The sequence below is a fragment of the Chroicocephalus ridibundus genome, chromosome 9, assembly GCF_963924245.1.
Source record: "Chroicocephalus ridibundus chromosome 9, bChrRid1.1, whole genome shotgun sequence".
Taxonomy (NCBI): Eukaryota; Metazoa; Chordata; class Aves; order Charadriiformes; family Laridae; genus Chroicocephalus; species Chroicocephalus ridibundus.
In genome coordinates, this window is record NC_086292.1 from 48444813 (window position 1) to 48472436 (window position 27624).

Genomic DNA, 27624 nt, shown 5'->3' on the forward strand with positions numbered 1-27624 from the left:
TTTACACGCTTTAATGCCCTGAAATCTTCCTGAGGTTGACGTGGGGCTTTTATCATCGCCTGCGAGTACGTCCTGCGCGTGGGTGGGCTGGGCTTCCCTTCTGCCCGCCGCTGGGACGCGTTCCCTCGGCAGCCCCACGATGTTATGGTCTGATTTCTTGTGTGATTGAGTGAGTATAAATCTGAGTTAGCACCACGAACCAGCGGCGAGCGGAAGCAGAGCCCTGCCGAAGTACCCCCTGTTTGATAAAGCCGTGTGCTGCGACGGCAACGGGCTTTGCTCAGCCCCTGTGGTGAGCGATGCGTCGCCTTACACGCGGATTTCACACTTCCCTACTCCTTTTACTCCGTTTAGCTTTGCCTTCTGGAACTTCCCTTTTTCCATCTCAAAATACCCATTTGTAACTCAAGGCCGAGTTTATTTAACATTAATTATTCTTCAGCGGAAAAATCCAGGTGCGATGTTTAGTATTTAGATAATCACCCATTTAATGGGATACAGGCTTTACAGCTGTTGAGCTCATCCATCTACTTTTTCTAATCCTTGCTAAAACGCGGGTAGTACAGGTCACTGTTCTGTCCCTAGCCTTTCGGTTTTCTCTGAAAAGTTACTTTTGAAGTTACATACGAGTTCTGATTGTTCCGCTTTGGAAGTGGTTTATCGCTGCCGATGATGCACGAGGAAACCACAGGTACGCAAACCAACATGTGTGAAAATAAAGGCATAGACGTTCCTTTACACAACTGCCGAGTTTCAGCCTCCCTGTTCTCTCTCTTTTTTTTTCTTTTATTTTTTTTTTATTTTAATGCACCTGTTTGTGCTTTGATTAGGTATGGGCAACAGACCTTGACCTTTGCTATAGTGACCAGCTGGCCTTGACTCAGCTCATGTTGTACGTGACAGATGGAAATCTGGATTGTCGCTTTAGCCGCTTTGAAGTATCTCTTGGTTCAAAGAAAATGAAAAGCCAACGTATTCAGCACGAGGAGACAAAACCCGTAAGCAGTTATTTGTTTACAAATAAAATTATTGATGTGAATTACCGAAAAGCCAAAATCTTTCCTAGATCACTGTTCTAGAGGAGTTCAGGCCAGGCTGGACGGGGCTTGGAGCAGCCTGGGCTGGTGGGAGGTGGGTCCCTTCCAACCCGAACCATTCTGTGATTCTATGAATCTGCTCCTTTCAGATTCTAAACTGCTACTTTTAGATTTTAGAAGGCTAATGAAAGTAAACGGGATACCATCACAGGAGAAATTAAAAGAAAGGTTCTGGGTGCTTATGGGTACCTGATTATTCATCCTTTGTAATCAGTAATACTGATTTGTGGTAGTAACCAACTTCCAAATATTTTAGGTAGTTTTCAAGTTGTAAAAAATGTGGTAATTTGTAAGTTGCAAGAAAAAGGAAGGAGGTGAAAGCACTGCCTGAGCATAGCAGTAACTTCAAAGCAGTCAAGGAGAAACGTGAGCCTTCAGCTCCTGAGCTCTGATTTGGGATCAGAAGTCAGAGCGCTGACGTTCTACCCCAGCTTTGTACTTTCACGCACAAGACCGAGGGTAAAACAATCAGGGCGACATCTGCAGAAGGATCTGGACACCTAAATCCTACCCAGCTCGCACCTGAGTTAAACCCAAATCTTGGTTCTCAGAACCTTCGTTCAGTCCTGCATCCATCTAATTGCTCACTACTAACATTCAGTATTTGGACAGGAAGAAAGCCTCACAGCACCCTAACTGAGGTGAGTTCCCTAAGCAGGATTATGCCATCGTACTCCCTCCTGCTCACTCTCTCTGGGCCCGAGGTGCAAAGCCCAAGGGGGAGAAGCGCCTGTTTGCAACACCGAGCGAGGGAGCGGAGCCCTGACGTCCCCGCGCAGTCTCTGTTCTCCATTGCTGGGTCGGATTCAGCCATGCTCGGTGTCACCCGTACGCTGTGAACTCAGGCGCTCGCCGTGGGTGCTGCACACGAGGCCGAGGTGCTCAGGATTGTAGGTTTAGGTACTGAAACAACGAGTGCTGTGGCACTTGCTTCTTGCAGATCTTGCCTTTCAGCTCCCGGGAAGGTCGTTAAGATTGTGTCCATAACTGTGCCTCCCCGGGATGGGATTTTAAACGAGGCGGTATTTGGGTATTGCTTTGACATCCTTATAAACACTCTGTCACAGAAGCATGGTTAACATACGACTTGCTTATTACGCTGATTTATTATATTAGATCAATCTTGGTGCAGGATTTAATATGTCTGTCCCTCTAAAAAGGGAAGAAAGGCCTTTAGAAAAGTCAGGGAATAAGAAATGTCCGTATAAGTATATGCATATATACACATGTAGAGATAAAACAGATGCCATTTTACGCGTTTTGACAGAAGATTCACAACTCCCTCTTTTTCATCCATAGAGGAGGAATGTAGCACCATTCCAAAAATGTCATGAAGCTGTAATTTAGAGGTTAATGAGCTCTTGATCTATTGTTCTTGTCAAGCAACCACTTTTAGTTGGAGAGAAGTAAATTAGATACGATTAGTCCCAGTAGTACAAGTTTTAGAAATGAAAAGTAATCAAGTAGCAACTTTTTTTAATTAAAATTCTGTCAGAATTAACATAAATTGTCACTATATCCTTTATTTTTCTTCTTGCTTCATTTCTGAGGTTTTTATCTCCTTAAGAGTTAACTACAAAAACGCGCTCTCTCAGGCAAATATCTTTAGAAAAGGAAACAAACAAACCAAGAGACAAATGCTTTTACAGCACATGATCTGTAATGAATGATTAAGTAAAACACTTTGTGTAAAATTATGATGTTAATAATGATTCTGTCCCTTTTAATTTATGACATATCCTCAATCCGGGTAGGTTTGATTTTGATAAAACGGAGCAGCAACCGAGTTTGTGCGATGGTTTTATTTTTAGAAATCCTTCTTTGAAAGAACAAATTTCCTAGATACTGCTGCTACTGTAATTATGTACAAAACCAATCACTCATTATAGTTAGGATACATTATCTTCTAGACAGATGAGGCTAAATAAGCAACACATTAATAATTCATACCGCAGTTCATTATGCGTGTGTATGCATGCTTTGTAGCTGAAATAAGCACCTCATCAACCTGATGCCAACCCTTAAACAATAGTTCTGTGTTATTGCAGCCACATTCAAGTTTACGCTTGTTAAACTGCTACTTGGATTATTTTATCAAGCATTCATTTATTTGTGGTCCCCTACTGCAGAGAACAGATTTTGGAAGCTCCTTTTTTAAGTTAATGACTTGAGCAATGGGTGTTATTAATTCTCAGAATATTATAAACATGATTAATTTTCAGGCAGAGATGTATTATATAAGGATTTCAACTATGTCAACTTAAATGAGTCAATGTCAAAACAAATATCATTTTAGAAAAAAATACTGTAAATTACATGCTTCAACGTGCAGTATCCCCACTCGGAATGAACAGTCCGGTATTAAAAACAACATCACAGGAAAGCCTTGGTTTAGGAGAATATCTCTGGTTCTACGCAATGCAACAGCTCTGTTCTTTTGTCCTACGCACCCACCAGAGTTTCAACTCAGATGCTGTACTGATTTTTACCCATAGCAGGAGCTCCACTGGGACCAGTTGTACAGCTCCTCGGAGTCACTGGGCCGCGGCTTCTCGGAGACTTGCTGGAAAAAATATGCCCACTAACGCGGCAGCAGAATGTTCAGTCTTGGAGAAAGCCACTTGAAATTTAGCTTTAGAAGATCTGGTTAAAACCTTTTATTCTCTGGCAAAAACTACTGGTAACCCGCTTTAGAATTTCTGCTGTCGAGCAGAGCTGGGTCTGGAACAGTGTGATGTTACCACGGGGCAGGATGGGTTCGGGGGACCCACCTGGAATGATTTCACAGGGCTCAGTTACCAACGAAGCTGTGAAAATACCAAAATGCGGTTCACAGAATGCCTCTGTAGACCCGGTCTATAATATAAGGGTTTACGTACAGTACGAGGTGAGGATTTAATTTTGCTGCATGAAAATGTCTGTGTTCAGTAGACATTGTGATGGACAGGAATTCCTCCAAACGGAGTCTTCCTCCACACTTACATGACTTCACTGTGAAAAAGCCATTTATATAGTAAATTGTTGTTTTCTGATATAAACTGGTATGAAAATAAAGAATCGGCTGTTGTTCTCTCTAGCCTTCTCCAATAAGCAACCGGTGTGCAGTAGCAAGCAGCCAACTGAGGCACTCCGGCCTTTCGGTAATCTCCTACAGCGTTCTCCTCCGGCTGTGTAAAGCTCACGGTGTTGGATTTGACCTCCAGGTATGAACGGGAGAGCTTAGGAAACGTGATATTCACTCTGCATAATTTTTGTATGTTAATTCTAATATGGTGAGACCACTTAGCACAATGCAAAGTTTAAGTGTGCTGTTTAGCATCATATAATGTTTAAGTGTTCTGTTAAAAACACAGCAGTGTTGGCTCTACAGTTTTGCTGAAGAGGGCTTGGTGTACATCAGAACCGATTTTATTTTAAAGTGTTTTCATGAAGCTAATTAACGAACTCTGAATTGCATGAAGGTCTTCAGTAGTTCCTGTAAAAATTAGTCTAATATTGTAACACTTACCCGTCAGCTTTTTATACTTTAGCTGGAGAATAAATCTTGAAGAAGTGCAGTACTGAGATCTCTGTCTGATGTGGCTTAAGAGTGGGAGCCGTGCAGGATGAGGAGTATCCCACCCCGTTTCTGTGACACACAGGGAGTGAGACCGTGTCTCCCTCGGAGGCTGCAGAGAGAATGCCGTCCCGGCGGGTTTGTTCCCGCGGCTCTGCGGGCAAACAGGACTACGGCTGTCAGCCAGGAGCTGCGGTGAGGGTTTAGGACCTTCATGACACAGTTTTTGTGAGAGCGCTTGGCCATCACACAGCCCTTGCGCACCCCTCCGTACCCGTAAGAGAAGACAGACCTTCAGAGGCCAAGAGGTCCGGTGATAATGGAGAGCTGACGGAGGAATGCAGAAAGGGAAATGCAGTCTTTGCTAGGAAAGGACGTGCTTAAGGCTTATGAACAAAACTGTACAAGAGTGAAACGTAAAAGAGTTGAGAAGATGTTTCACGAGACGGAACAGCAGATAGAGATTTCAGATCCTGGGGCACGGGGCTCCACTGGGACAGGCAGAGCTTTACGTGGTTTCTCAGTATGAGCCCTCCTGCGGGATGGCGCCTGCTCAGGAGACCTCTCGGTGGAAGGTGGTAACTCTGGCTTAGCGCATCTAGAAATCAAACCCTGAGTTTTGCTGCTGACCAAACTGCCACCGATATCAGGCCCATGATGAACCAGAGCAGCAGGTTAATGAAAATTCATGTCCTGTGTGTATCTAAGGTGAGTATAAACTTGAAAGACAGGAAAACCTAGGCATATTTTTGCCATCTTTCAATTTAAGTGTGTGTAAGGCTTTTAGGGGTTAGCCTGTCTCTTGCTAAAAATAACTGGGTAAGGAGATAATTTTTAAAATACCTATGACCACCTCGTCCTACTTTGGCACAAAAATATTTGCTGTCGAATGGACTCTGCTGTATGTATTCCATTTACATAAAATTAATGTATTGCATGCTCTACAATAAGCCAGAGCAATAATCTACTTACACGGAGCAATAATCCATTACGCACAATTCAAACCCAGCCTTTCTTGGATATGTTATGTACTCACTCTCCGAGTTTAATACATTTATTATAATTATCATTAGGATTAATTAAAGCAACTTTGTCTTTTTCTTTAACAGGAAAAACAGGGAACAGTTTTTATATTGTACGGAGATCAGAAGCGATACAGATTGGGAATGCTGTAAGTACACGCTGCCGGTTCCGCAGCCTGATGAACAGCTGGGAGCACGACGGATGTGAGGAGGGTGACAGCAGAGCGCGCGCTGGCCGGGCTCTGCCAGGGGCCGGGAAGGAAAGGAACGACCCGACCACCACGCGCTCCAGCCCACCCGCTGTCACCCACCGTTCAGAAGAGTATAATGACTTCTTGTAAGATTGGCCTTTTGAAAAGTTTCAGGGAGGCTTTAAGCGCTTGAGTAATAAAAAAAGAAAAGTCCGGGAATCTGCTTAGATCAAAGCCTGACTGCGTTGCAGGCGAAAGACCTACTGCAACTGGCTTCACCGGGGCTAGAATCGCTGGCAATAGCACTCTAGCTGTGAGAGCACACGGATTAGCACTGGCTTGCTTTTACAGGCAACATTATTAAAAACCTAACTGTACAGGATGCAAAGAAGGTTGAAGTTTAATGCCTTTTTATATTGTTCTTCACACAGTGATCGATGGCAGTCAGGCAACGGCAGATCTGATAGTTTAGTAATTCTTTAGACACATGAACTCCTAAGAAGTCTAAGAAAGCATAATCTGCACAAATCTACTATACACTGATTGAAAAACCTCTCCTCGGAGAGAACTTATGTAAAGTTTACTGCCAAAACAGGATGTAATGAGCGAGGGGCTGAAACGGGCTGTTCTGTATTCCTTTGATGCTGGAGCTGTTTCATTAATGACCTGGATAAGAAAACAGCTTCCTCGAGTGCTGGATGTGACTGCGGGTATTTTGGAGGGCAGGAATAGAATTTAAAATGATCTCGACAAATTGAAAGAAACAATATGAAAAAATAGAATTACATTCAGGAACCAGGTGCAAGAAATTCCACTTAGTAGTAATGAATATGAGGAACAAGGAGCTTTGCGGAAAAGGATCTGTGAGTTACAGTGGCTTACGGGCTGCCTGCGAGTCATGGTGTCACGATCTTATGGAAAAAGGTAAACAATATAGCCTGGGAGAATTGGAAGCAATCCTTCCCTTCTACTCAGAGGGAGGCAATGAAAACGTTTAGAGTTCGGGAAGGCACATTTTACAAGGCAAGACCAAAGGGGCAGGGGGGGAGGAGGGAGAAGCGAGATCTGCTAACAATCCTTAGGCACATAAAAAGCCTCTGCAGGAAGGAAAAATCTGATTTCTATGTCTTTGGGAGTAGAACGAGAAGAAATGAACTTAACTTGCAGCAAGGAAGACTCGTGTCTAGCGTAAGATGGAAGCGAAGCACTAATTAGATTGTTCATTGCGGTTGTCATTGACAGTGTTTGGTACCAGATTAGATAAACCTCTGTCAGGATGATGTAAGTAGCGTTGATCCCGCACTAGCACGGGGAACGGACTAAATGAATCCTAAAGATTGTTTCTAGGGCTCCGATTCTTTCAGCCTGTTCTGAGCTCCTTGTGGCTGGGGCTGTTGGTAGCATACAAGTGCGTCGCGTTTGTTTAAAGCTTAGTTATTCCTATACTCCGCTGCACTCACCTGCAGTCGCAATGTAGGCAGCTGACAGGATTGCGCTGTAAACAAGAACTTGTAAAATATCTACAGGAACCACTGAAAACGTGATTTAGGCATCTGGAAGTGTTCCATAAGCCAGTAGACTCTTCTAGGAGGCTTTCCTTCCCTGACCCCAACTATGAAGTCCTCCTCCCTCCCCACCCTCCTTTCGCATAGTCTCTGGTACTTTTACATCTCTCCAGGAGCTGATTCAGGTCAATAACTCAGCAGAAAGCTTTCTTTTATTGGACTGGTTTTCAGCGAGGCTGAGATAGACTCGGTCCACAGAGAGGTATATAGTGAGCATGAGCGTTGTGCGAGATAGATGGGGAGGAACCAAAGAGAAGAGAACAAGCTGCCCTTTTCAGAGTTGGATTGGCTTGTCCCTGTGGGTGCGATTGCACTTTGCTAGCCACGCGCCTTGGAAAACGGAGTCCTTACGTTAGAGGTAGCGCATCCTACCTACGTTCTTCCTAACTCCTTTGGAGCAACACGTCAGTAGTTGCTCCCCTGGTAAGAAATGGAACGATACCTCTTGGATCACCAGCTTGAATTGGAAGTTACCAGAATACTCTCAAATATATTTGCCATACGTTCTGATCCCAGAGTTGTCTTCCATCAGATTTTCAATGAGATTTCATTACCTTAATTTGGAAATATTTTCAAGAATATAACAGTTTGATCTTATAAAAGCACTGAAATACCTGAAACATCTATGTCAATTATCATCCATTTTACTACATTGGAGATCTGTTGTCCATTCCAGTCAGTAAACGAGGTACGTTCTTCCTCAGCTAACATCCTGTTCTGTAAGACCGTGTGTATTGAGCGTCTGGATGTACCACTGAGAAACCAAAGCCTCAAAAGCTACAACAATCTCAGAAATGCTGACACCACTGAAATTTCTCTTTCGGATGTCTTCCGTAAATTGTAGGCAGAAGCAACAGCTCTTCTGAACTAATCTGGGTATTTAAAGCGTTGTAGTGTCTCAGTCCTAACTCAACGGTAGCCTTTTACTTGGAGTAGCTGAAACCTTACCACTTCTGCGAAGTTGATTAATAAAAATTATTTATTACACAAATCCTTTCTGTTGACAAGTTAAAATGGAGCCTCATCTTTCATATCTCCCTGAAGATTGCCACCTTGTGAGATTGAAAATACTCATTAAATTCCATCACCAGACAGGCACAAATGAGAGGGCGATTGTTTTTAAGCATGTGAAGGGAATCATTGGTAAACTCATTTGTTTGGATATCATTAACAGAACAATCGGAGAGGATCTCCAGGGGGTCCTCGTGACCTTTGCTCGCAATCTCTTCATCATCCATCAAGAAATATCAGCACCTAATATGCAAGGCGAGACCAATTTTAAGGTGAGGTGTTAATTAACTAACGATCCTGGGTAATTTCTGTACAAGGGCTGAAAATACCTCATGCTGTATCATAAACAAGTGCTAAACCATTCCTTTTTTATTGTTAGCGGTATGTATTTTACAGTGTCTAGGTCAATATAGTAAGTCTCCCAATGAACCTGTTAGTTAAATTTAAGTTTGAAACTTTTTCTTTGAAAAGAGACATACTTTAGCGTGAAATTATTTGTAATGTAATGCCTCTGATTGTCCTTTGTAAGAGCAAAGGAGCTATTGGCACTGCCTCAGACAGTTCTGTCACAATCGTCTGGTTTATTTTAAAGGGACATCATCAAGGTAGAAATCCTAAATTAGAAACAAACTTCTCAGTTTATAATAGCTCCTTAGATTATTAACACTGATTTCTTTCAAGCAGGCAGCCACTGAGTACTTAACCCGTTGGTTCGCATCTTTCACCCCGCCAGCAATTTCACAAGTCAATTTTGTTCCCAATTTTCTCTGCTCTTTGAATCTGCCCACGGCCCCCGTCCCTGCGTGCCGGAGGATGCTCTGGGGTGGTGCGGGGGGAGGCAGGACAAAGCGCGGGGGCTCGTCACGCTGGGGACGTTCCCCCAGGAGTGCCCACCTTTCCTCGGCAGCTCCTTTGTGCCGACCTCGCTGGCTAAAGGAGACAGTAAAGCAATAATGAATCCAACCCCGTGCCCTGCAACGAGCACTCAGTACAATGCTGCTTTTTGATTCCAGAGAATAGCTAAACTTTCCGGAGGGAGTTCTTTTGCTAAACTATATCACCTTTAACTTTATAAAAAGTTTCTAAGATCCTGTTTGTAAGCGTTTTGTAGAAAGGCGAAGGGGAGCACTGTATTACAGATTTGTATCTCAAATCACATAATGTAATTTATACCAAATTCTTTCCAGTGTTAACTCTGACTGTATTTTCCTCTGAGCAGCAGAGTGTGAAACGACAGTTTTAGAGAAGATATAATTAAATTTCAACATGTTACAGAATAAACAAACAAACAAAAAAAAAACCCTTTTTTTTTTTTTTTCAATGTGAGGGAGTGAAAAGCAACCACTGAAGAAAAATATGAAAGGGAACTTTTCTTCACAGTGAGTTAACAATGATTTACATAAGTGAAATAGAACACCTGTTGGTTAATTAGAAGTACAAATTGCAACGAATTGTATTTTTTATTTACCTGAGATCTGTACATGTTTACCAATAATTCCCCCAACTGCCCCCAAAGGAACAGTGAGTTCAGTTGGTGCATCGCGGCCTGTGTAACGCGGGTTACCTTTTCAAGGCAGGTACAACCAGCTGTGCCTTTGGGCTGCTAGATTTCATTATAATGCCCGTTAAATAACTTGTATTCCTTGAATCTGTTGCAGATGGTAATTCAAGATATCGAAGCAATTCTAGGAATTACAGCAGAAAACAAACTGAAATTGGAAGAAGAGCAACCTTCGAAAGCAGATGCTCTGAAAGAATAGTTAACGGAAAATGTTTAAATGCCTTGTTCTTTATGCTTCTGGAAACGCTTTCTCATCTGTAAGAACAGGCTTGGTTTTCCTTCCGCATTGGCATGCGAAGTAACATTAACTGAGACGGTACATTTCCATGGTTTCTGAGGGCGGTGTTCAGAATATCCCCCTTTCACAAAAAAAACCTGCTGAAAAGCAGAGGAGTCACAATAAACGCCCCCGATGCTCATACCGTCGTTCCTGAAGTACAGTATCTGGTGTTAAAATCTCATGAATGGAATACATAGAGGGATCATGCTGTCTTTGTCACTAAACCGTAAGAGTCCTGTGACCCTAAATTCCCTTTCAAACCGATTGTCTTCTAAAATACAGGCTTCCAACATGAAAGTAGGTCCGATGCCCCTCTGCCTATAAATAAATACACTTAAATGCCACCTTACCGCTAAGGCCAGCAGCCCAGATTCCTCTACGGAACCGATTGTCCGTATTGTTATCATTCTGCTATTTCTTTTGTTATCTACAGATTTTTGCAGCAGTTGTTTTATGTTCACTTTCAAATGATCAAAAATAATAGTAATGGCACTGTTTCAACAATAGATTCCGAGGGGACCATTGGAATTATACTTGTACTACGATTCCCAGTACACCGTGGCTTTTGCAGATCTACCCGTCCATCAGATGGGTTCCGTATTTCAGATACTGCTGATGGTTTTTGTTAGAATTGTTAGAATTGCTGTGTGCTGTTATATTTGTAAAATTATTTTGGTCCTTCAAATCTCTAATCAACACATTTTAGATGTTACTGTAGAAGAATGCACCTTCTCCACTGGATGGGCGCTTCTCTCCCAAGCATGGCAAGTATCTTCGGGGTTACTTCCCAAAAAGCTCAGGCAAAACCAGTTTTTAAGACAAATAATGAATGTGACCAAGCAGTTGCAGATCAGCAGCCAGTTTTTCCGATGCCGAAGTCTCTGCTCCGTTAGCTTTAAACATTACCTTTGGTGTTAGCCTTTTTCTCTGCTACTTTGGTCACGGAGGTAATTCACTGCAGATGAGAATGTTTGCACAAATGCTGACCCCCATTTCAAATAAAAGTCTAAAATAATATTTTTGTTTAGTTCTTGTTTGGTTTTTTTTGTTCCTTTCTTCCAGGTAATCTCCATCTGGTCTTGGTTTTGGATATACCAGAGCCCACAGGGATTTTTCTCATGTGAAATTTAGCCAATGAGTGAACTTCCTGGAAGTCTTTATTGCATATGGTTAGAAAGGAAAGCAAGAGAGGTATTTTTGGCCGTGGTACGTACAACAACAATCTCTCGCTGGCCAAGAAATAATATGCCAAAAAGCACCGTATAATTGCTTATTAGTTCTACCAACAAGATAAGATATCTTTGTTCTCTGTTCTACTTTGAGGGGCTGCAGAACAGTATGTTGTTCTTTTTCCTCACCACATTTACAATACGCTCCCTCCTATTTTACTGCTGAGCAGCTCTTTGTAGGTGCCTCACCCACCTTCACATCCAAGTCACATCCAGTTTGGCCAGTAGAAGCAATACCCTGGAGGAGGAGGAGGCACAGGAGAGCACGGCAGTATCAGCCTGGGAGTCAGCTAGTTTCTTAAGGGTTAAGGGAAATTAAGCCTTGATCCAAGCCAGAACAACATAAGGTCTGAGAGGCTCATTAGTTCACTGGCACTTAATAGACTGCAGTGTCCTAGGAGTAAAGGAAACCTGCACCTCCTTATGTCTTTGTTCTGTTCTGACAAAAGAAAACTGTACCTGTTTTTGCAGGGAACAAGTGATCTGAAAGTTCCCGTGGTGAGAGAGATTTCTCAGTATGTGCAAAGTGTGAAATGTATTTTGAGGAAAAAAATTTTTAATTACTATTAACACTTCTGAGCGTTGAGCTGATGGAAGGATTAAAACTGCTTTACAGTCTCTCGCATTCAACTCTCATGCTGCTCGTGACAAAAATGTATTTTTTAGCAATACAGCAGATATAAAATGAAATTATAATCTTTAAAAAGGTCAGAAATATTGTCATGATTCTCCTGTTCACACAAGTGGATTATTTATTCCCACTCATTAAAGGAATAAGAGTTCTTGAACTGTAGCTTGAATTTTAGCACTATTCAGAACGTGATCTAGACTGGGAAGAAAACAGAGCAAGAGGGAATGGAAAGATAAAAGGTGGCCCAGGTGCGGCTGCTGATCAGAAATTGCCAAAGAATTCTGCAGCTAAGGACAGCCAAAGCCCAAGCCGGTTCCCCAGCCGCGAGGTGCGGCGGAATGCTTGTGCAAGGAGGTGAGGGGCAGCGGGGTTTGGCATCAACTGCAGAAGACGCAGACAATTAAAATAAAGGGTTTGTGCTTCTGATGGGCCAGAGCTGGAAATGAAGATGTGCATTCAGCTGACAGCACTCCATGGATCTTGTTTTTGCAAGAACTGACGTACTGTCTGAGGCACATGTGCCAGCCATTTCGGGTCATTCTCCTGGGAGAACATGACCTGGAGTTCATACTGGGAACTGGGTCTCTGTTTTTAGATAGTTGGGTTTAAAGCCCTAGAACAAAAAAAAAAAAAATAAAAAAAAATAAGGCATTCAGCTCAAGTTTCCACATTTAGAATGACAACTCTGAGCACAGAGGGAGAAGGCAGCTCATCAGCACAACCACTTCCAGATATCTTCTGAAATAAAGTACTCACCCTGCCCCTTTCCTGAAAGATCTTCTCATACCTCATTCAAATGAATAGTTCAGGAGAATTTACCACCTTCCATTTAGGTTAAGGTAATCAATCCCTGGAATTTTTAAAAACTAACCCAGTCCTCAACGTTTCACAGTGGTTACCTCACATCACTTCCCATTTACCAAACCACCTACCACAGACGTGAGGTACTCCCTCTTATGGTTTACAGATCCTCTGTACTTCATTTTAGACTACAGATTTTGTTACAGCAGTCGGACACTAAAGATCAGGAACTACAATCACTGACAACCTTCATGAATGTAATTTATCGTCTCGACTGAAGAATGGTTACACTGGTTTTTAGCTTCATCACAAAGATGTGCATTTCAGGAGACTGTTTTGATATAAAAATGATAAGACTATACCAGAACACAATGAACACAGAGACCTGAATAGTGCAACAAAATATTAACAGAAGACATTTGGAAGAATGATTCATAATACTTCCAGCCTCATCTTTAGGATGTTTGGTCACGATTCTTGCATACTTTTAAAACACGCAATGCTTTGCTATGCATTTGTAGTACATGTTGTGCAGGCAGAGGCGCCTCTACGTTCTCTTAACCATGCAAGGTTACGCTGCCAGAGGCTGACGGATTTTTCCCTTCTTCTTGCACTTTAAGCACTAAGAGCAACGCAAAGTTAACTGCAAAATACCTTGAAATAAATACTTTTAAAAATCAAAGTAATTGTCACACGTCTGGTTTATAGGCAATAGCTTTATAGGAGGTAATTCTGACCATGAAACGTAACAGCAAAATACCACTTTTAAGGTGTAACGCGTCGGTTCAGCCCTTCCCCACAGCGAGCCACAGCGTCAGATTCCAACTTCTTTTCTATCCTCAGTCATTGTTGCTGCTAATAAAGCGAGATATTAAAGATAACTATATGCTCTATTAATTATAGGAAGGTGAACGAGTCAAATTTGTTTCTGACAATGATTAATAATTACTGGTTCTACTCACATGTAGTACATTGCAGTAAATAAACAGGGTACATTGTTGGGTAGTAATTGATTAATTAGCACATTCATACTACATAGCTCAATGGTTTAAGATTGCTGAGTTTGAGATATTGCTTGCAATTATTAAAAGGAAAAATCTGTTCCCATTTCTCAGTTTACTCTTCTGTACAATCTTTTTTTCTCAAATACACTGTTTAATGGTTCAAAACCTTAGCTTTTATTTAGAAAAATCATATCACGGTATATCGTTTATGATTTTACAATATTTCTCTTCGAAGGGGTCTAACACTTTCAAAGAACTATTTTTAACCCGACACGGCTGTCAGATCCCGCCGTCTCACGCAATTATTCCTGCGCGCGCGGGAACCCGCTCGATGCCGCAGCTGCCAGAGGCGGCAGCGGCGCGCGGGGCGCTCCCCTCAGCGCGCGGGCTGCGGGCAAACCCGCCTCTAGAAACGCGACTGCCCCCTTCTTTGCGATATTCTCACTCTCCCTAACGAGCATTAAGGTTCGCCCCCGCCCCCAGCAGGGACGACTGTCCGGTCCGTGCGGGGCAGGACGACCCTCTCTTCCCCCCGCGGGGCCGCCTCAGGCGCCGCCCGCCTTCACCTCTCAGCGCGGAGGGCTCCGGCGCGGCCTCCCCTGCCCGGACCCTCCCCTCAGGGAGCCGCGCCCAGCGTGCTGCCCCGCTCTACCCTCGCACCCACAGCCGAGGTCCAGCCCCACCGCTCCGCAGCCCTGTCCCGCCGCCGAGGTGACCTCGCCGCCGCCGCCCCTTCCCGCCCTCCGGCCGGCGCAGGCGCCGAGGCGGCGCAGGCGCGGCGGACCGGAGCGGCCGGTGGTGGGGCGGGGGGCGTCCCACGGGATGCGGGCGCTGAGGCGGCTGCACGAGGCGGCGGTGGGGCTGCTGCTGTGGCGGGGCTCGGCGGCGGCGCCTCGTCCCGCCGCCTCGGAGGTGCTGAGCCAGCACCTGCGGCAGCGCGGCCTGCCCCACTGGACCTCCTACTGCGTCAAGTACAGCGCTGTGCGCAACGACCAGTTCGGCCTCTCCCACTTCAACTGGCGGGTGAACGGCGCCAACTACCACATCCTGCGCACCGGCTGCTTCCCCTTCATCAAGTATCACTGCTCCCGCGCCGCCCCGCAGGACCTGGCGCTGCAGAACGCCGCCTTCACCGCCCTCAAGGTCCTCAACGCCGGTGAGTCGCCTCCCGCGCCGGCTGGGCGGCCTCTCCTCCGCTTACCTGGCCGGCTGTGAGGCGGGCGGAGGGGCGCTTGAGGCGGGCGGGCTGCGCCCCTCGCAGGAGGGACGGCGGCGGGAAGGGGTGAGGTGAAGGCGGTGGCTGGCGGGAGCCGCGTCCCCTGGAGCCGGGCCGGGGGCTGTGACCGGGACCCGCCGAGCGGCTCTGGCTGCGGGCGGCGCCGCTCCGCGCCCCTGAGGTGAGTCCGCCTGAGGCGGCTCGTCCTCCGCCACCGGGCGGAGCGAGGGAACACGAATAATCCAACCGCGCCCGTCCTGTCAGCGGCTGCGAGAACGCCGAGCTGTAAATCGATACTCCTCGGGGTTTCACCGAGTTCGCGTTTCTCCGTCCAGTTGTGAGGGTGAAAGATTAAACCGCCTTAAAGCAAACGCGCGAGCGCTTGTTCCTTAAGTGGCTAACATCAGTTGGTATGGATCATTTTCCGTCTAAAAATCTATGTTCTGTTGCCGCGGATGAAATTCTGTCCTCTAAGCAAATAACACGAGCGCTAGGTGAAGTAAAACAGCTTGTTTCTTAGAAGGTGCCTGGGCTAATTCTTTGCATCCAAGATACAGGCGGCATCTGACGAAGTGGGGGACTTGCACCGCTCGTGAGCCCAAAGGGCTGCGGCATATGAACAAATAATAATGCTCTGTCAGTACCTTATTAATACAAAAATGGATATAGATAAGTTTTCAAATACATTATTATTCAAAACTTAGTATAAGGATACAACACTTACTTAAATGGTATCAGTCGCATAACTAGTTTAATCAGTTTCTTGTTTTCATATTTCATTTAAAAAAAAATATATCTCATTGGCTTTGCAAGTCTTCAGTGACTTTTTACAGAATGTGTCTGCTAGTCTTAATTTTTTGATCTTTCCAACTGACATAGTGAGAAAATATAATCACAAAGATTGATTTCTTAATAATAACTTTAAATCTGATTTTATTTTTCCCTCCGCATAGTCAGACCTTTTATCTTCCCCATTTTTCTTGCAGCTGCCCTACATGTTTCTTATTTAAATGACTGGCAAGCGTGACTGAAAAGTCAGCTCATCTCCCTCTTCTGAGAATCTAGCTTAAGCACTTGGGTAACTTTAAGCACGCTAAATTCGGTGTTTCTGTACCTTGCTGAATCAGGGCCTAAATGCATCTCTGTTTTTTCCCCCTATATGAAGTAAAATATTGTTGTCTGTGTTAGACGGGTAACTCTGCAGTGCTAAAAATGATGGCACTTCATACACCTTTCTGCTCATTCTAGTTTTGCTGGAGTTGGTAGTCTTGACTACTGATCTCATTTTCCCAAGAGCAGCTTCGTGTTGATCTGTGAAGTCTCTGCCTGTTTTCCTTCCTATCTCTACTCTGATACACAGACAAACTCTGAACTGGTAACTAAGTGGATGTCCAGTGAGTTTGTGTTTTCGTGTTCAGATAGGTATTATTTATCTTTAATCGGTAGAAATCAGGCTGTATACGTGACCATGTTTCATTTCTTTCATACTGCTATCCTCCCATTTTCTTTTTCTTTTAATTTCCTGTGTATTGCTGCTTTTCTTAAGCTGCTCTCTGAGTCTTGTGTACTTGATACACAGGGAGGGTATTATGTACTGAGAGCTGCTTGTAAGCATTTAGTAAAGGCAAAATGGTAATAAGGCAGCTTTTACAGGAATGCTTTTCCTCTAATTTCAGTTTGGAGTCATTATTCTTTACTATTATGAGGCGATTTTAATTTTCCTGGCTTGCTATCTTTGTAACGTGTTTTTGTCTTTTCTTAGGCATCCCAACTTTACTATATGGAATTGGCTCCTGGTTCTTTGTCAGTGTCACAGAGACTGTTCATACGAGTCATGGCCCAGTTACTATTTATTTTCTAAATAAAGAAGATGAAGGCGCAATGTACTGAAATCACGCCCTCAAGTACCTGTCACTTGGTGTGTTTCTGTGTTACAGCTGCTACAAATATCTACTCCCTTTGACTAAAAAGAACTGAAGGCAACTGTTTGTTTTTTACCGTGCGTTCTTTGACTTAACATGCCGTCTTCAGGAAGCTTCATGGACTTTTTGGTCATAAGAGATTTATTTTTGCAGAGGTCAGTAAGGTTGAAAAAGCAGAAGCCTTGGGAGAAGAATTAATATTTCTAGGGGTATTAGAATTTTTGGAAGTCAGTGACTAATACCACTGAAAAAGCTTGTGATAATTTAAAGAGATATATCTACCAACTTAGAGAACTGAACTGTAGCATGTGGGCAAGGAAACTGTGAATACACTAGGCGTTTTCAGAACGTCTCTGAAAAGATAAAGCTGCTTAGGTTTAGACTCTGACTAGATGTTTCATAATGCATTAATTGTCATAGTCTCAAGCATGCTGGAATGAATCCATGGCACTGACTATTCACAATTACCTGGAAGAGTCTTCGGAAAAATACCACCCCAAGAAGTTAAAAATGGCTGTATCTTATTTCTTCAAATTATATTTAAATAAAATCTCTAAAACATGTTTTATGCTTGTTTTTTATTCTAATTCTTAACCTCCAGATGTCGGCTTTCTTTTTTTCTCTTTGCTTGCTTTATAGGTAAGGAACAAAACCTAAGTTATATAGAATATTTAGTCTCCTGTACTAATTTACAAATTGCTAGTATTTTTAATTAATCCAGGAGAATGAGAAGACTACTACCCTCATTTCTTTGATGCAAAATAACTGATTTCTCCAGCTATAACTGAGCACAGCTGTAACAGGCATATATAATGATGGAATGACTTAAATTCAGTTGGAAACCTGGGCAAAGAAATAGCTTTTAGGGAACTACTTGGATAGTGGAAATACGGAATTATTGGATAGTAAGTTCAAACAACAGAGACACCTGCACAGGATACATTACTGGCGCTTAGTTTTAGTGCCAGGAAATAATGCTGTCTATTCCAAATCCCACGCCTGGTGATGTATGTTGATTATTCTGTTTTCCATAAGTAGGAAGATAAATGTAAAATGGATAGGTACTGTTTTTGGAGGGTAATCGCTATTCCTAAATAAATTATTATCAAGCTATGACTACTGTATAATTTCATTTAAATACTTTTTTACTTAATTCCAGATAATGGAACTGTTTCCCACTTAATGAAGCAACACAAGTGTTTTTTTTTCTAAAAGCAACACTAAATAACACTTTAATTAGAGAAGTGCTTGCACTCTTCTATTTAATTTTGGAGAATATTCTTGACACAAGTTAAATGGGTCTCAGAGATGGGGAGACAGTGTTATAAGAAGCCTCATTAATAATGACTGTAAGCATTTTTCTAGAACTGATTTTCACTGTATTGGATAAAGTTAAATAACTGCAGCTCATAAGTTTAAAGTCAAATACTGCTCATTCATTGCCACGGATCTGGTCAATATCTTGCTGTAAAGGTTTAGTCTCAATGCAGAGTTGATAAAATGGTTTTTAATTACCAGACTATAAATACAGCTCTTCATTGGAGTTGCACCTCCACTCACTGCAGCTTGTTTGATTTCTGATAATGTGTACTGCTGACTTTGCTTACCTGTTTTTCAATAAATGCAGGCAACACGACTCCTTGTCCATACGGTGATGGGCAAGTCTCCTTAGAGAACATCTTTGACAAACTACCCTATTGATTACTGCAATTCTGTGCTGCTTGCAGCATTAAATAGAGACTTGATTTCTTGTTCAATGATCTCACTGTGTAACAATTAAGCAAATGTAATATTTTCTTGTATTACATGAAAATCAATAGACCTCTTGCTCTTATGAGGTTGATCATGCTAAAGGATGAACTAGAAGATGTCTGAGGGCAGAGTGCAAATATAGTATCATTCGTTCATTTCATTAAGGCTCGTATGTGACCCGTTACGATACTTAAGAGGGAAAATACGCTATTTATGAGGAATAACGCTCAAGTTATTAAATCATGACAAAAATAATTCTCAAAAGTGAATATAAACCTACTTGTTTGTCTTCCACCATAGGTAAAATAACTTCATCTGGCTTTCATTCTCTTCTTACTATAAATACCTACTTCTTAGCATGTTTTTTCATCGGTTATCTTAAGTTTTGGCCTGAATGCAAGATGGAAATGTTAAGGGCCAAGAAGATCATACCAACTTGTCTCAAAATTGGGGGAACACAGGAAGGGCAAGCAAGGATGAGCACGCAGCGTGTAGTTCTCAGCAGAACCTTTGCTGCTTTACCTTTCTAACCTGCAACACCATAAACTCTTGCCTTAAGGCAGTCGGCTCCTAAAGGGACACTCCTGTATGAGGAAAGCGGGGTCTTCTGTTGCGGCGAAGTCCAAATGCTTGAACTAAAGAGTGTCCCTGAAGCGGGCTGTAAAGACGAGCTTCTCGCAATTTAATTGTTCAAAGATGCGTTATTTGCATGTGTAGCACTGAACTGCCGTCTATTGCCTATAAGGCCCTTTCAGGTTGTCTTGTAACCCTGTTGCTTCCCTGTGGGGAACTAGGCTTTGTTTATTCCTCTGGTCCAGAATAATTAATTTGTAGTTGTTTTAATTAGCAGCTTCCTTTTTTTTAATGTATCATACTCTGTGTATGTTGTGTATGCAACATATACTAATGTTGATACTTTTTTTTTTAATAGATGATTGAACTATAAAATGACCCTTCTAACTTTTTACGGGTTTGATCTGCCCCATTTCCATTTGAAATAAAATGTAGTTTATCTTGTAAGTCTTGCCTTAATTATCTCTTTACTGTATTCAAGAATGATGTTTAAATGAGTGAGAGATGACATAAAAAGGCAGAGAGCTTTGTTTCACCTCACTTAACAACTACTTCAGATAAATGAAACCCTAGTCTAAACCCAGAGGATCAGGTAGCTACTTCTTGTAGCAGTCTCTTTAAACAGTAATGACTATTGGGGGCATCTTGACCTAAACGAGCGCTTAGCATTACATCTTACCTAGGTCAATGGTCTCAGGTATCTGAGTTAAACTGTGTTACTGTAAATTAATGGAAAATGTAACTGCGCTTTGCTGAAAGATCAATGTCCAATAAAGGCTGCACAATCAAATCTTGTTGCAATGATTGAGGTCCTTAATTGCCTTTCAAAGATAAGGTGGTAATCAACATAGGTTTAACTGATCTTTTTTACCAGTTCAATTACATGCTAATGACTACAGCCAAGTCAGGATCTTTAACTACTTATACTTATTAAATCTTATGTTTGTTGTGAAAAATTACTTAAGCCACACAATCGATAAAACCCAGGTCTTAATTACTATATTTCACTTTTATACCTTTTTGTATGTTTGACAAATGCTTCACTAGAGACTGTGTAGCACTAATGATAGTACCCCACGAAATACTGTTTTCTGTTATTGTCTACTCCTCCAACTTATGGTAACACTTGGGTGTTTTTATGTTTGTTTTAATGAAGTTTTGTGACAAGTGATGCAAACATGTTCTAGGCAGCTCATTGTACTGAAATATTTAAGTACTTAAATACTTGGAGTAACCTGGTCCAGTGGAAGGCGTCCCTGCCCATGGCAGCAGGGGTTGGAACTAAATGATGTGTAAGGTCTCTTCCAACCCAAACCACTCTGTGATTCTATGAAATACCATTTTTATCTATAACAGCACTTCTTTTTACTACTTGCTAATCTTCAGATGGACACAGTTTCAACTTGAAGTTCTTAACTATTTTTCCAATGTAAATTAATACTAGATTTATACACTAGTGAGGACTGATATTCCCAATTGCTTATGATTAGTACTCTCACACTGTCTCAAAAATAAGTTGCTGAGTCCCCTTCTTGATGCCCTTTCTTTCCCTGGGGTGATATCCAGTGCTTCTCTCCAGTCTTCAGAGAAACCTGAAGCCAAATGGCCTTTCATTGACTTAAGCAGAAGTTAAATTCGTCCTCAACTTGCTTTGCGTGTTTGACCTACTGTAATTCTGAGTGCATTGCAGGATTAGGTAGAATCTTTTGGGTTTTTTCTTTCATATTCTGCATATTTTTGCTTTCTCTGTGTGCAGAAGTTGGCAGGCATGAATAGATCTCAGTTTCTCAAGACTCCTGCGAAGCAGAGCGAAGCAGTATCCCAAATTTAACAACAGATCTGTCTGACAAAGCGGTGTACCTGTGTTTGTATGCAAGTCTGCGCTCCCAGGCGTGCCTGCTTAGGCTTGCCTGGCTCACTTGTGCTCCATCAACAGTATGAATACTGGAAATCTGGAAAATGATAACTATAATTTGAGTCAATCGTTTGAAAGAAACTGTCAGTACTTACTGAGCTCTTATGAGAAGGTACATAGGTATCAGCTAATTTACTTATTCAAAGCGGTTCCAACTCTGCAGCGGTGGAGTAGGAAGGCTGGTTAATTACTCATCAACAGAGAGAAAGGCTACTCTTTTTTTTTTTTTTCTTTTTTTTTGAACTGCTGAGATTAAAGAAGTTGAAGGGAGGGGGAATGATGATGTGGAACTTCTGGAGCTCCTACAGGAAAATGGAGTGGAGGAAACGTTAATTCTCTGACAAATGTACTGAGCAAATGAGAAACTTTAGCAAAGACAGCCCCAGTGGAATAGAAGGGTTGGGTGGTGTTCGGATGGAGAAGGATGGATTTGGTAGGAAGGATGTCTAGAATGGGACTGAGAATGAGCAAATAATGTCAGATTTCAAGAAGCTGCTTGCCTCAGCCTGGTACTCTTCAGCTGTAAGTATTCTCAAACCTATTGATACTCCCATTTCTAATGCTTTCTAGAATAGGAGAAGAGGAATCCAAGTTCATTCTTCCAGCAGTCAAAAGAGAAGTGTTACTGCATTTTATCAGGGACAGATTTAAAAGTTCTGATGAAACAGAATTTACTGGAATCATTCTATAGGCAAGAAAAACAAAGTAAAAAAGTGTGACTTGACTAAATAGTGCTTTTCAAGAATAGCAGTAAAATGATCCTTTATGTCTAAATCTCCTTGCAAACCATAATCTTAGATCTCCCTGATGCATGTTATTGAATGAAACGTAGGTATTTCTTAATAGTTGAATGCCCTTAGGCCTTTGGTTTAGATCAACTTTGCCTGAAAGAAAGATTTTGCTTCATATATTATTTACTTTGGCCATTTAATTTAAATTGGTTTTCGCTGTAACTCCTTAATCATGTTCACTACAGAAAAGTTAGTTAATGATTCTGAAAGTTGTCTCAATTTCTTCCTAAAATGTACATACTTATGGAAGTAGATCTCATGTTACGCTTTCTTGGGCTGAATTGTTCAGTTTAAATGTATCTAAGAAACAGTGGCAGCTTCGGCATTACAGCAAGGGGAACGTAGAATAAAAATTGTCGTTAATATATTCCAAGTTTATTTAAAAGAATTTTTTAATTTCTAGAAAAGAACAAGATGTTATTACTGTGTTTGCATTTAAGTCTTTAAAATAAAGCATGTGTGCAGTACAACATAAAAATTTGCATTAATGATTGGGACACTCGATGTCAATTACTGACCTTTGTGAATTAGTAAGTGAATAAGTGCAGCTGAAATAGAGGCCTAATGTATCACAAAATATTGTTACTCATAGATGAGTGTAGTTTAACCTTAATTATTTATGCTAATACACCATAATTTTCTAGCAAATGCACTGCAATATGTATTTAGAAAGTAATGATGTCCATGTAGCATGAGAGCTTTCTGCAGCAGACTGTAAGAGATCACGATTTTGTCTGAATTCAAGTTATAAATGATCCAGATTAACGTTTTTAGTGACGAGGTTGTCTTATTGTATATCTGAACAGATATCAAATGTATATCTGTTCAACATTTAAAAAAATACGGAGGAGGCCATGGTCCATTCCAATGATGGAATACTCTGTTATAATTTAGCCAGTTTAGATGCATTATGGTTGCTCTTTGCTTGGTAAGGTAGAATACATATGGCTTAAGAGTGATTTTATTAGCAATTGCATCACTTTAAGCACAGTTTATGAGCCCTGTTCTAGTTCATTATAAAACCAATTTATTACTTTCACTGATATTAATAATCCTAATAGAATTAAAACTGTAAAACATGATGAAAAGCAATCCTTCAGACAAAAAGTCTGATCAAGGAAACTTTCAAGTTTAAAATGTAAATTTCAAAATAGACCACTTTTAAAGAACACTTGAAATTTTTGAACAAGATTATAAAATACTGCAAAGTCAAACCTATTTTTATTCTTACAAGAAGAAATACCATTAGATATGATTGTTACATGCTTAGTGATTCATGGGCCTGGTTATATACATGCTTTGTGATATATGAATTATTTAGTAAGAAAAATCACAATAATTTTGTTGTTACTCAAGAATTTATAGGTTGACAGAAAAACAATTATGCAGCCCCTGAAGCTGGTCTGATGGGGTACAGTAACATCATTAACGATACACAGCCATTTTTGTTCAATCCAGCCGGTATAGTTTACGTTGTAAATTTTCAGTAACTGTGTCTCATACCTAGCCTTTAAAACATACATAAAACATGCCTCTCATCTGCTTTATTTCAAAACTTGTTCACAATTTAAAGCAAGAGCTAAATATTTGATAATTCAGCCTAAGTAAGTTTGCAGGGTTGTGGGTTTTTTACAGTTCAAGATGAGTTTACTATGAGAAAGAGTTTTAAAAGATCTATTTGAGGCCAGATTCTGCTCCCACTGAATTGAAAGTAAGATCAATTTATTTCTTGGTATTTGGTTCACAAACAATCCTTTGCCGTGCGAAGTGACTGCAAGGGGTAGTGGGAAGGCGTGGAAGGAACACAGCTGGTTTTCTCCAAGTTTTAATGCAGATTTTAAGGGATCTTAATTTATACATGTATTGATCAAGGAGGTACACCTGGGTGATTCTTTCCTGGGAGATGCATTTTAGAGAAGAGTATGTTTACAAAGTCTGGACGTTGTTGACCTACTTTTTTCATAAGCCTAAGGGAATTCGGTTTGCTGCACTCACTTGGCAATCTGAAGATGTGGGAAGGAATAAAAGCTGAATTTCACCTTTGTTATTTTATCAACATACAAAGTTATGTATTAATCTGTTTTAAAAAAACCCAAACAAACATGAAAACATATGCTACTAAAGCAATGATCAGGTGCCATTTTCTCTAGGAAATGAAGAGTATATCCTTTGTTATGTGTGATACCTATCTAGAGACGGGTACAGGGAGCAAGCAGAGATGATACATTGAATTTAGTGAACCAAGGGCTGGCACTTCGGTTCTGCTTCCTCTGTTTTTTTATACGATATTGAATTACATGTAATATAGTGCAGTACTACTAATACAGTATTCCAAAATATTTTTAAAAGTTAAAGCATTGAATAGCTTTTAGCACACATAGCTAACAAATGTTAACTATTTAGTCTGTTACATGGTAAATGCATGCTATTCCGATGTGAATTCTAGTAGTAGTGAGGTTAAAATTTCCCAGAGACGCTCCGTAGGAGCTATAATGAAAACGTAGGACTGTCTGCCTCTATGCTCAGCTTCCTTCCTGTGCCTCGTTTCCTTCTACCCAACGGTCTGAACACAAGACTTGAGGAAATTAGTTTTGGGTCCTAATCCTGGTTTGTAGGGCACTTCAACTCCTGATACAGCCCAGTGCAATCGCCATAATTTACTTGCTTTTGTTTCCACTGAATAGTTAGCAATGGGCATATTGCAAGAGTTATTCGAAAAATAGCACGTATGTCAAATGCTGTGTGAAGAGGACTATGTAAGTTCTAAGCACTGCATTTTTCACCTGCATTGGCCTGATTCACTCCTGAGATTGAGCTCGCACATCCCTCCACCAGTGGCAAGGAAAAGCTCCTAGGTACAGGTCCTGGAACAGGAATATTCAAGAACAGGGCCAGGAGAGCCGTCTCTTTCTTTCCTCCTTTTTATGCAGTTTTGGTAGGGGGACTCAAAACTTCATTATGTGGTGTCTGCGGTAGTGAAAAGATAGAAAATGACTTGTGTTAGCTAACTTCCTTTGCAGTGAGAATTAGAGAGGGAAACAAGTAATAACTTATTTCCTTACTTTTGAGGGCCTTGCAAATTATCATGCTAAGCATGTTCCAGGCAACCAGTGGGGTACAGCATTTTTTCCCAACCATTCACCGGTACTCCCATGAGATTCCGCAGCACGGCAAATCTAACAATTCATCTTTTCCTCGAAAACAAATATTTTTTTTCTTTACGTGGCCATCTCCAGATCTCCTCTGTCCTCTCTAACCGCAGTGGAAAGCAGCAGAGAGCAGCAGCAGACTGCAGTGAGACAGTTGGTCTTGCGCTTGTAGCATAAAACCAGCCTGGAAGGAAGTCTGTGGCACTGATGGAAGGTATTTCCCCCACACAAATAAAACCAGAATTTATAGCAGTCATGGGTTTCATGATCCTTCCATAATTTAAAAAACTGATATATTGTTCCTTTGCAGATTTTGAATGTTATGTCATTGTGGATAGACAGTAACTTTGGATATGTAATTGTAAACAGGAAATCCATGCATATTTCTTGCTGACAGCATGTCATCTGGATTCAGTGGAGAAAATCAGACTACTCAGTTATTTTTTTCTGTGGCTTTCTGGAATTCCTGAACTTCCTGTGTCAGAAACTTTTTTAAAGAGGAGGTTCTTGGGGCGGTCAAATACTGAACTTTAAAAATATTTTATGATACATATTAAAAAATATCTGTGTTCTTCCTACATAAATTTTCCTCCATCATTGAGGAAAAATATAAAAATAGATTTTGGTGAAGTTCTGTTCTTATAGCAGCAATTCTGCAGGATGACAAAATAAATATTTACTATTTGTTTCAAATGTTGGTATAGTTAGAATGAAAATTTCTTATGAAACATGGGTTTTAAAGAAATACGTGGCAAAACCAAACCTGTATCAAGATACATGTTCTTGATGTGCTGTACTTCTTAAGACAGAAAAACCCTTAAGTTTGATTACAGCTGCATCAACACAAATCAGAATGGGGGATTAAGGTTATGATTAGCCCCGGAAAATCTACATAATATTCATGCAAATTTGGCAGATTGAGTTGGTTTTCCCCATAGTCTTGTAAATGAAAAAGGCATTTTAGAAAAATTGCGGTTCCATAGAAATTCTATGATTTTGTATCCTATTCTTTAAAATTTAATAGAAAATGAATCTGATTGAAATGAACCTGACTGAAAGGTATACAGGGACTGCAGGTAAAAGGTTCATTTGAACGGAAAGATGTCTGTGTGGGCAGCATTGGTCCCTTAGATACTTAGGAGCTGGGGCTCTATTAATTTCTAGTGTAGGAACTAAATTATAAGAAGTTATTGAACAGAGAGAGAATTTATCTCTGCTAATGGCCATTGAAAGATCCTTTTTCTTCTAAAGCTCAAACAATGTAAAATTCTAGTATGAGGAAGCTTGATGATGTTTCAGGAATGAAATCAAATATACCTTCCATTTTTCCCCCCTCTAAATTGATAGTGTAGTTTGTCATGTATGATAATGGGAGAGACTGTGATAAAACATACAGATCAATAGCCTACGATTGAGATTAACGCTCTTCTGCTAAAAAGAACCGCGAAGTTTTGTGCTGCAGACCTGTACGGAGCAGAGAGCCTTCCCTCTGACTTCTGTCAGGCAAAAAGCTTTATTTACAAAGCTGCACGTAGCGTATCGTGGCTTGTGACTGCGGCAGGGAGCTGACATCACCGTCACGCTCCAACACAGAACCGTTCCTTGCTGCTGCTGAGGAAGTTGGATGTAACATTTTAAGGGTGATTTTCGGATAACTCTTCGATGAAAGGATTTTACCCGGATATCAGCACGGGAGGTATTTAGCTGAGTATTCTGTAATCTGGAGAATGAGTGAAGAGTGTGACAGCTATTGGCAAAACCGCCCCAAGACGGTGGTTTGGCATCAGCAGGGATGCGGGGAGCGCCGAGTTGTCCCTGCTCCTGCGCCCCGCGTCGCTCCTGGGCCTCGTGGCACGGCGAGGGCCGGGCCGGGCCCCCGCGCTGAGGAGAGCCGCCACGGGCCGATGGCGCGCCTTGGCCACGCGCAGGTTGGTTTCCTTGTGCGTTCTTGTGTGTTAGATGGAATAACCTGAAGACAAAAGCCCCGTGAGTTCTTAAGGGGAAGCGGCCACCGGAAGGGACTCCAATTCATTACCCTGCATTTTGAAGACCGGCGGCGCTGGGCACTTTCCACACTTTGTAATTAAAGCAGGAGTCCGAGCCTGACTCTGACTGTTGTCTCAACAGTGGTTTTCCTGTTAAAAGCAGAAGGCGTGAGGGGGAGGGAATGAAAATCGGTGTCTCTGCGCTTTCCGGAGCGATTCCTGCTCGCTCCCCGGGGCGGGCTGTCACGGCGCTGGCGGCCGTCGCCTCCGCTCCCTCCTCCCACAACATGGCGCCGCCTCCCTTCCCTCCTCTTCTTCCTCCTCCTCCGCTTTTCCCTCCTCCCGGCCCCTCCGTTTTGGTTCCGGGGCAGCG

General features: G+C 41.8%; 2 protein-coding genes across 4 annotated transcripts in view; both read left to right on the forward strand.

Annotated features, from left to right (window-relative positions):
* Positions 1 to 11473, forward strand: part of IQCH (IQ motif containing H) — a 73336-nt gene extending 61863 nt beyond the window's left edge. The window contains exons 17-20 of one of the 3 annotated variants that reach the window (XR_010072438.1): positions 831 to 998; positions 4175 to 4300; positions 5763 to 8714; positions 10101 to 11473. Coding sequence is in view for 2 of the 3 variants with exons in the window: in XM_063345715.1 (XP_063201785.1) it covers positions 831 to 998; positions 4175 to 4300; positions 8606 to 8689 (378 nt within the window). In the remaining variant the exon portion in view is untranslated. Of the gene's footprint in view, positions 1 to 830; positions 999 to 4174; positions 4301 to 5762; positions 9562 to 10100 lie in introns of those variants that run through there. The other 2 variants (XM_063345715.1, XM_063345713.1) reach the window with 2 other exon arrangements.
* Positions 11474 to 14471: 2998 nt separating this feature from the next.
* Positions 14472 to 17649, forward strand: C9H15orf61 (chromosome 9 C15orf61 homolog). The gene is made up of 2 exons (XM_063347042.1): positions 14472 to 15104; positions 16927 to 17649. Exons 1-2 carry the CDS (start codon positions 14771 to 14773, stop codon positions 17052 to 17054), a joined length of 462 nt encoding a protein of 153 aa, XP_063203112.1. The 5' UTR covers positions 14472 to 14770; the 3' UTR covers positions 17055 to 17649.
* The last annotated feature ends 9975 nt before the right edge of the window (positions 17650 to 27624 follow it).

Bases quoted from the DNA above. Each gene is read 5' to 3' on its own strand.
- C9H15orf61 (XM_063347042.1), top strand. From the start codon at position 14,771: ATGCGGGCGCTGAGGCGGCTGCACGAGGCGGCGGTGGGGCTGCTGCTG. The intron at 15,105-16,926 runs GTGAGTCGCCTC...GTCTTTTCTTAG, and splicing joins CCTCAAGGTCCTCAACGCCG to GCATCCCAACTTTACTATAT.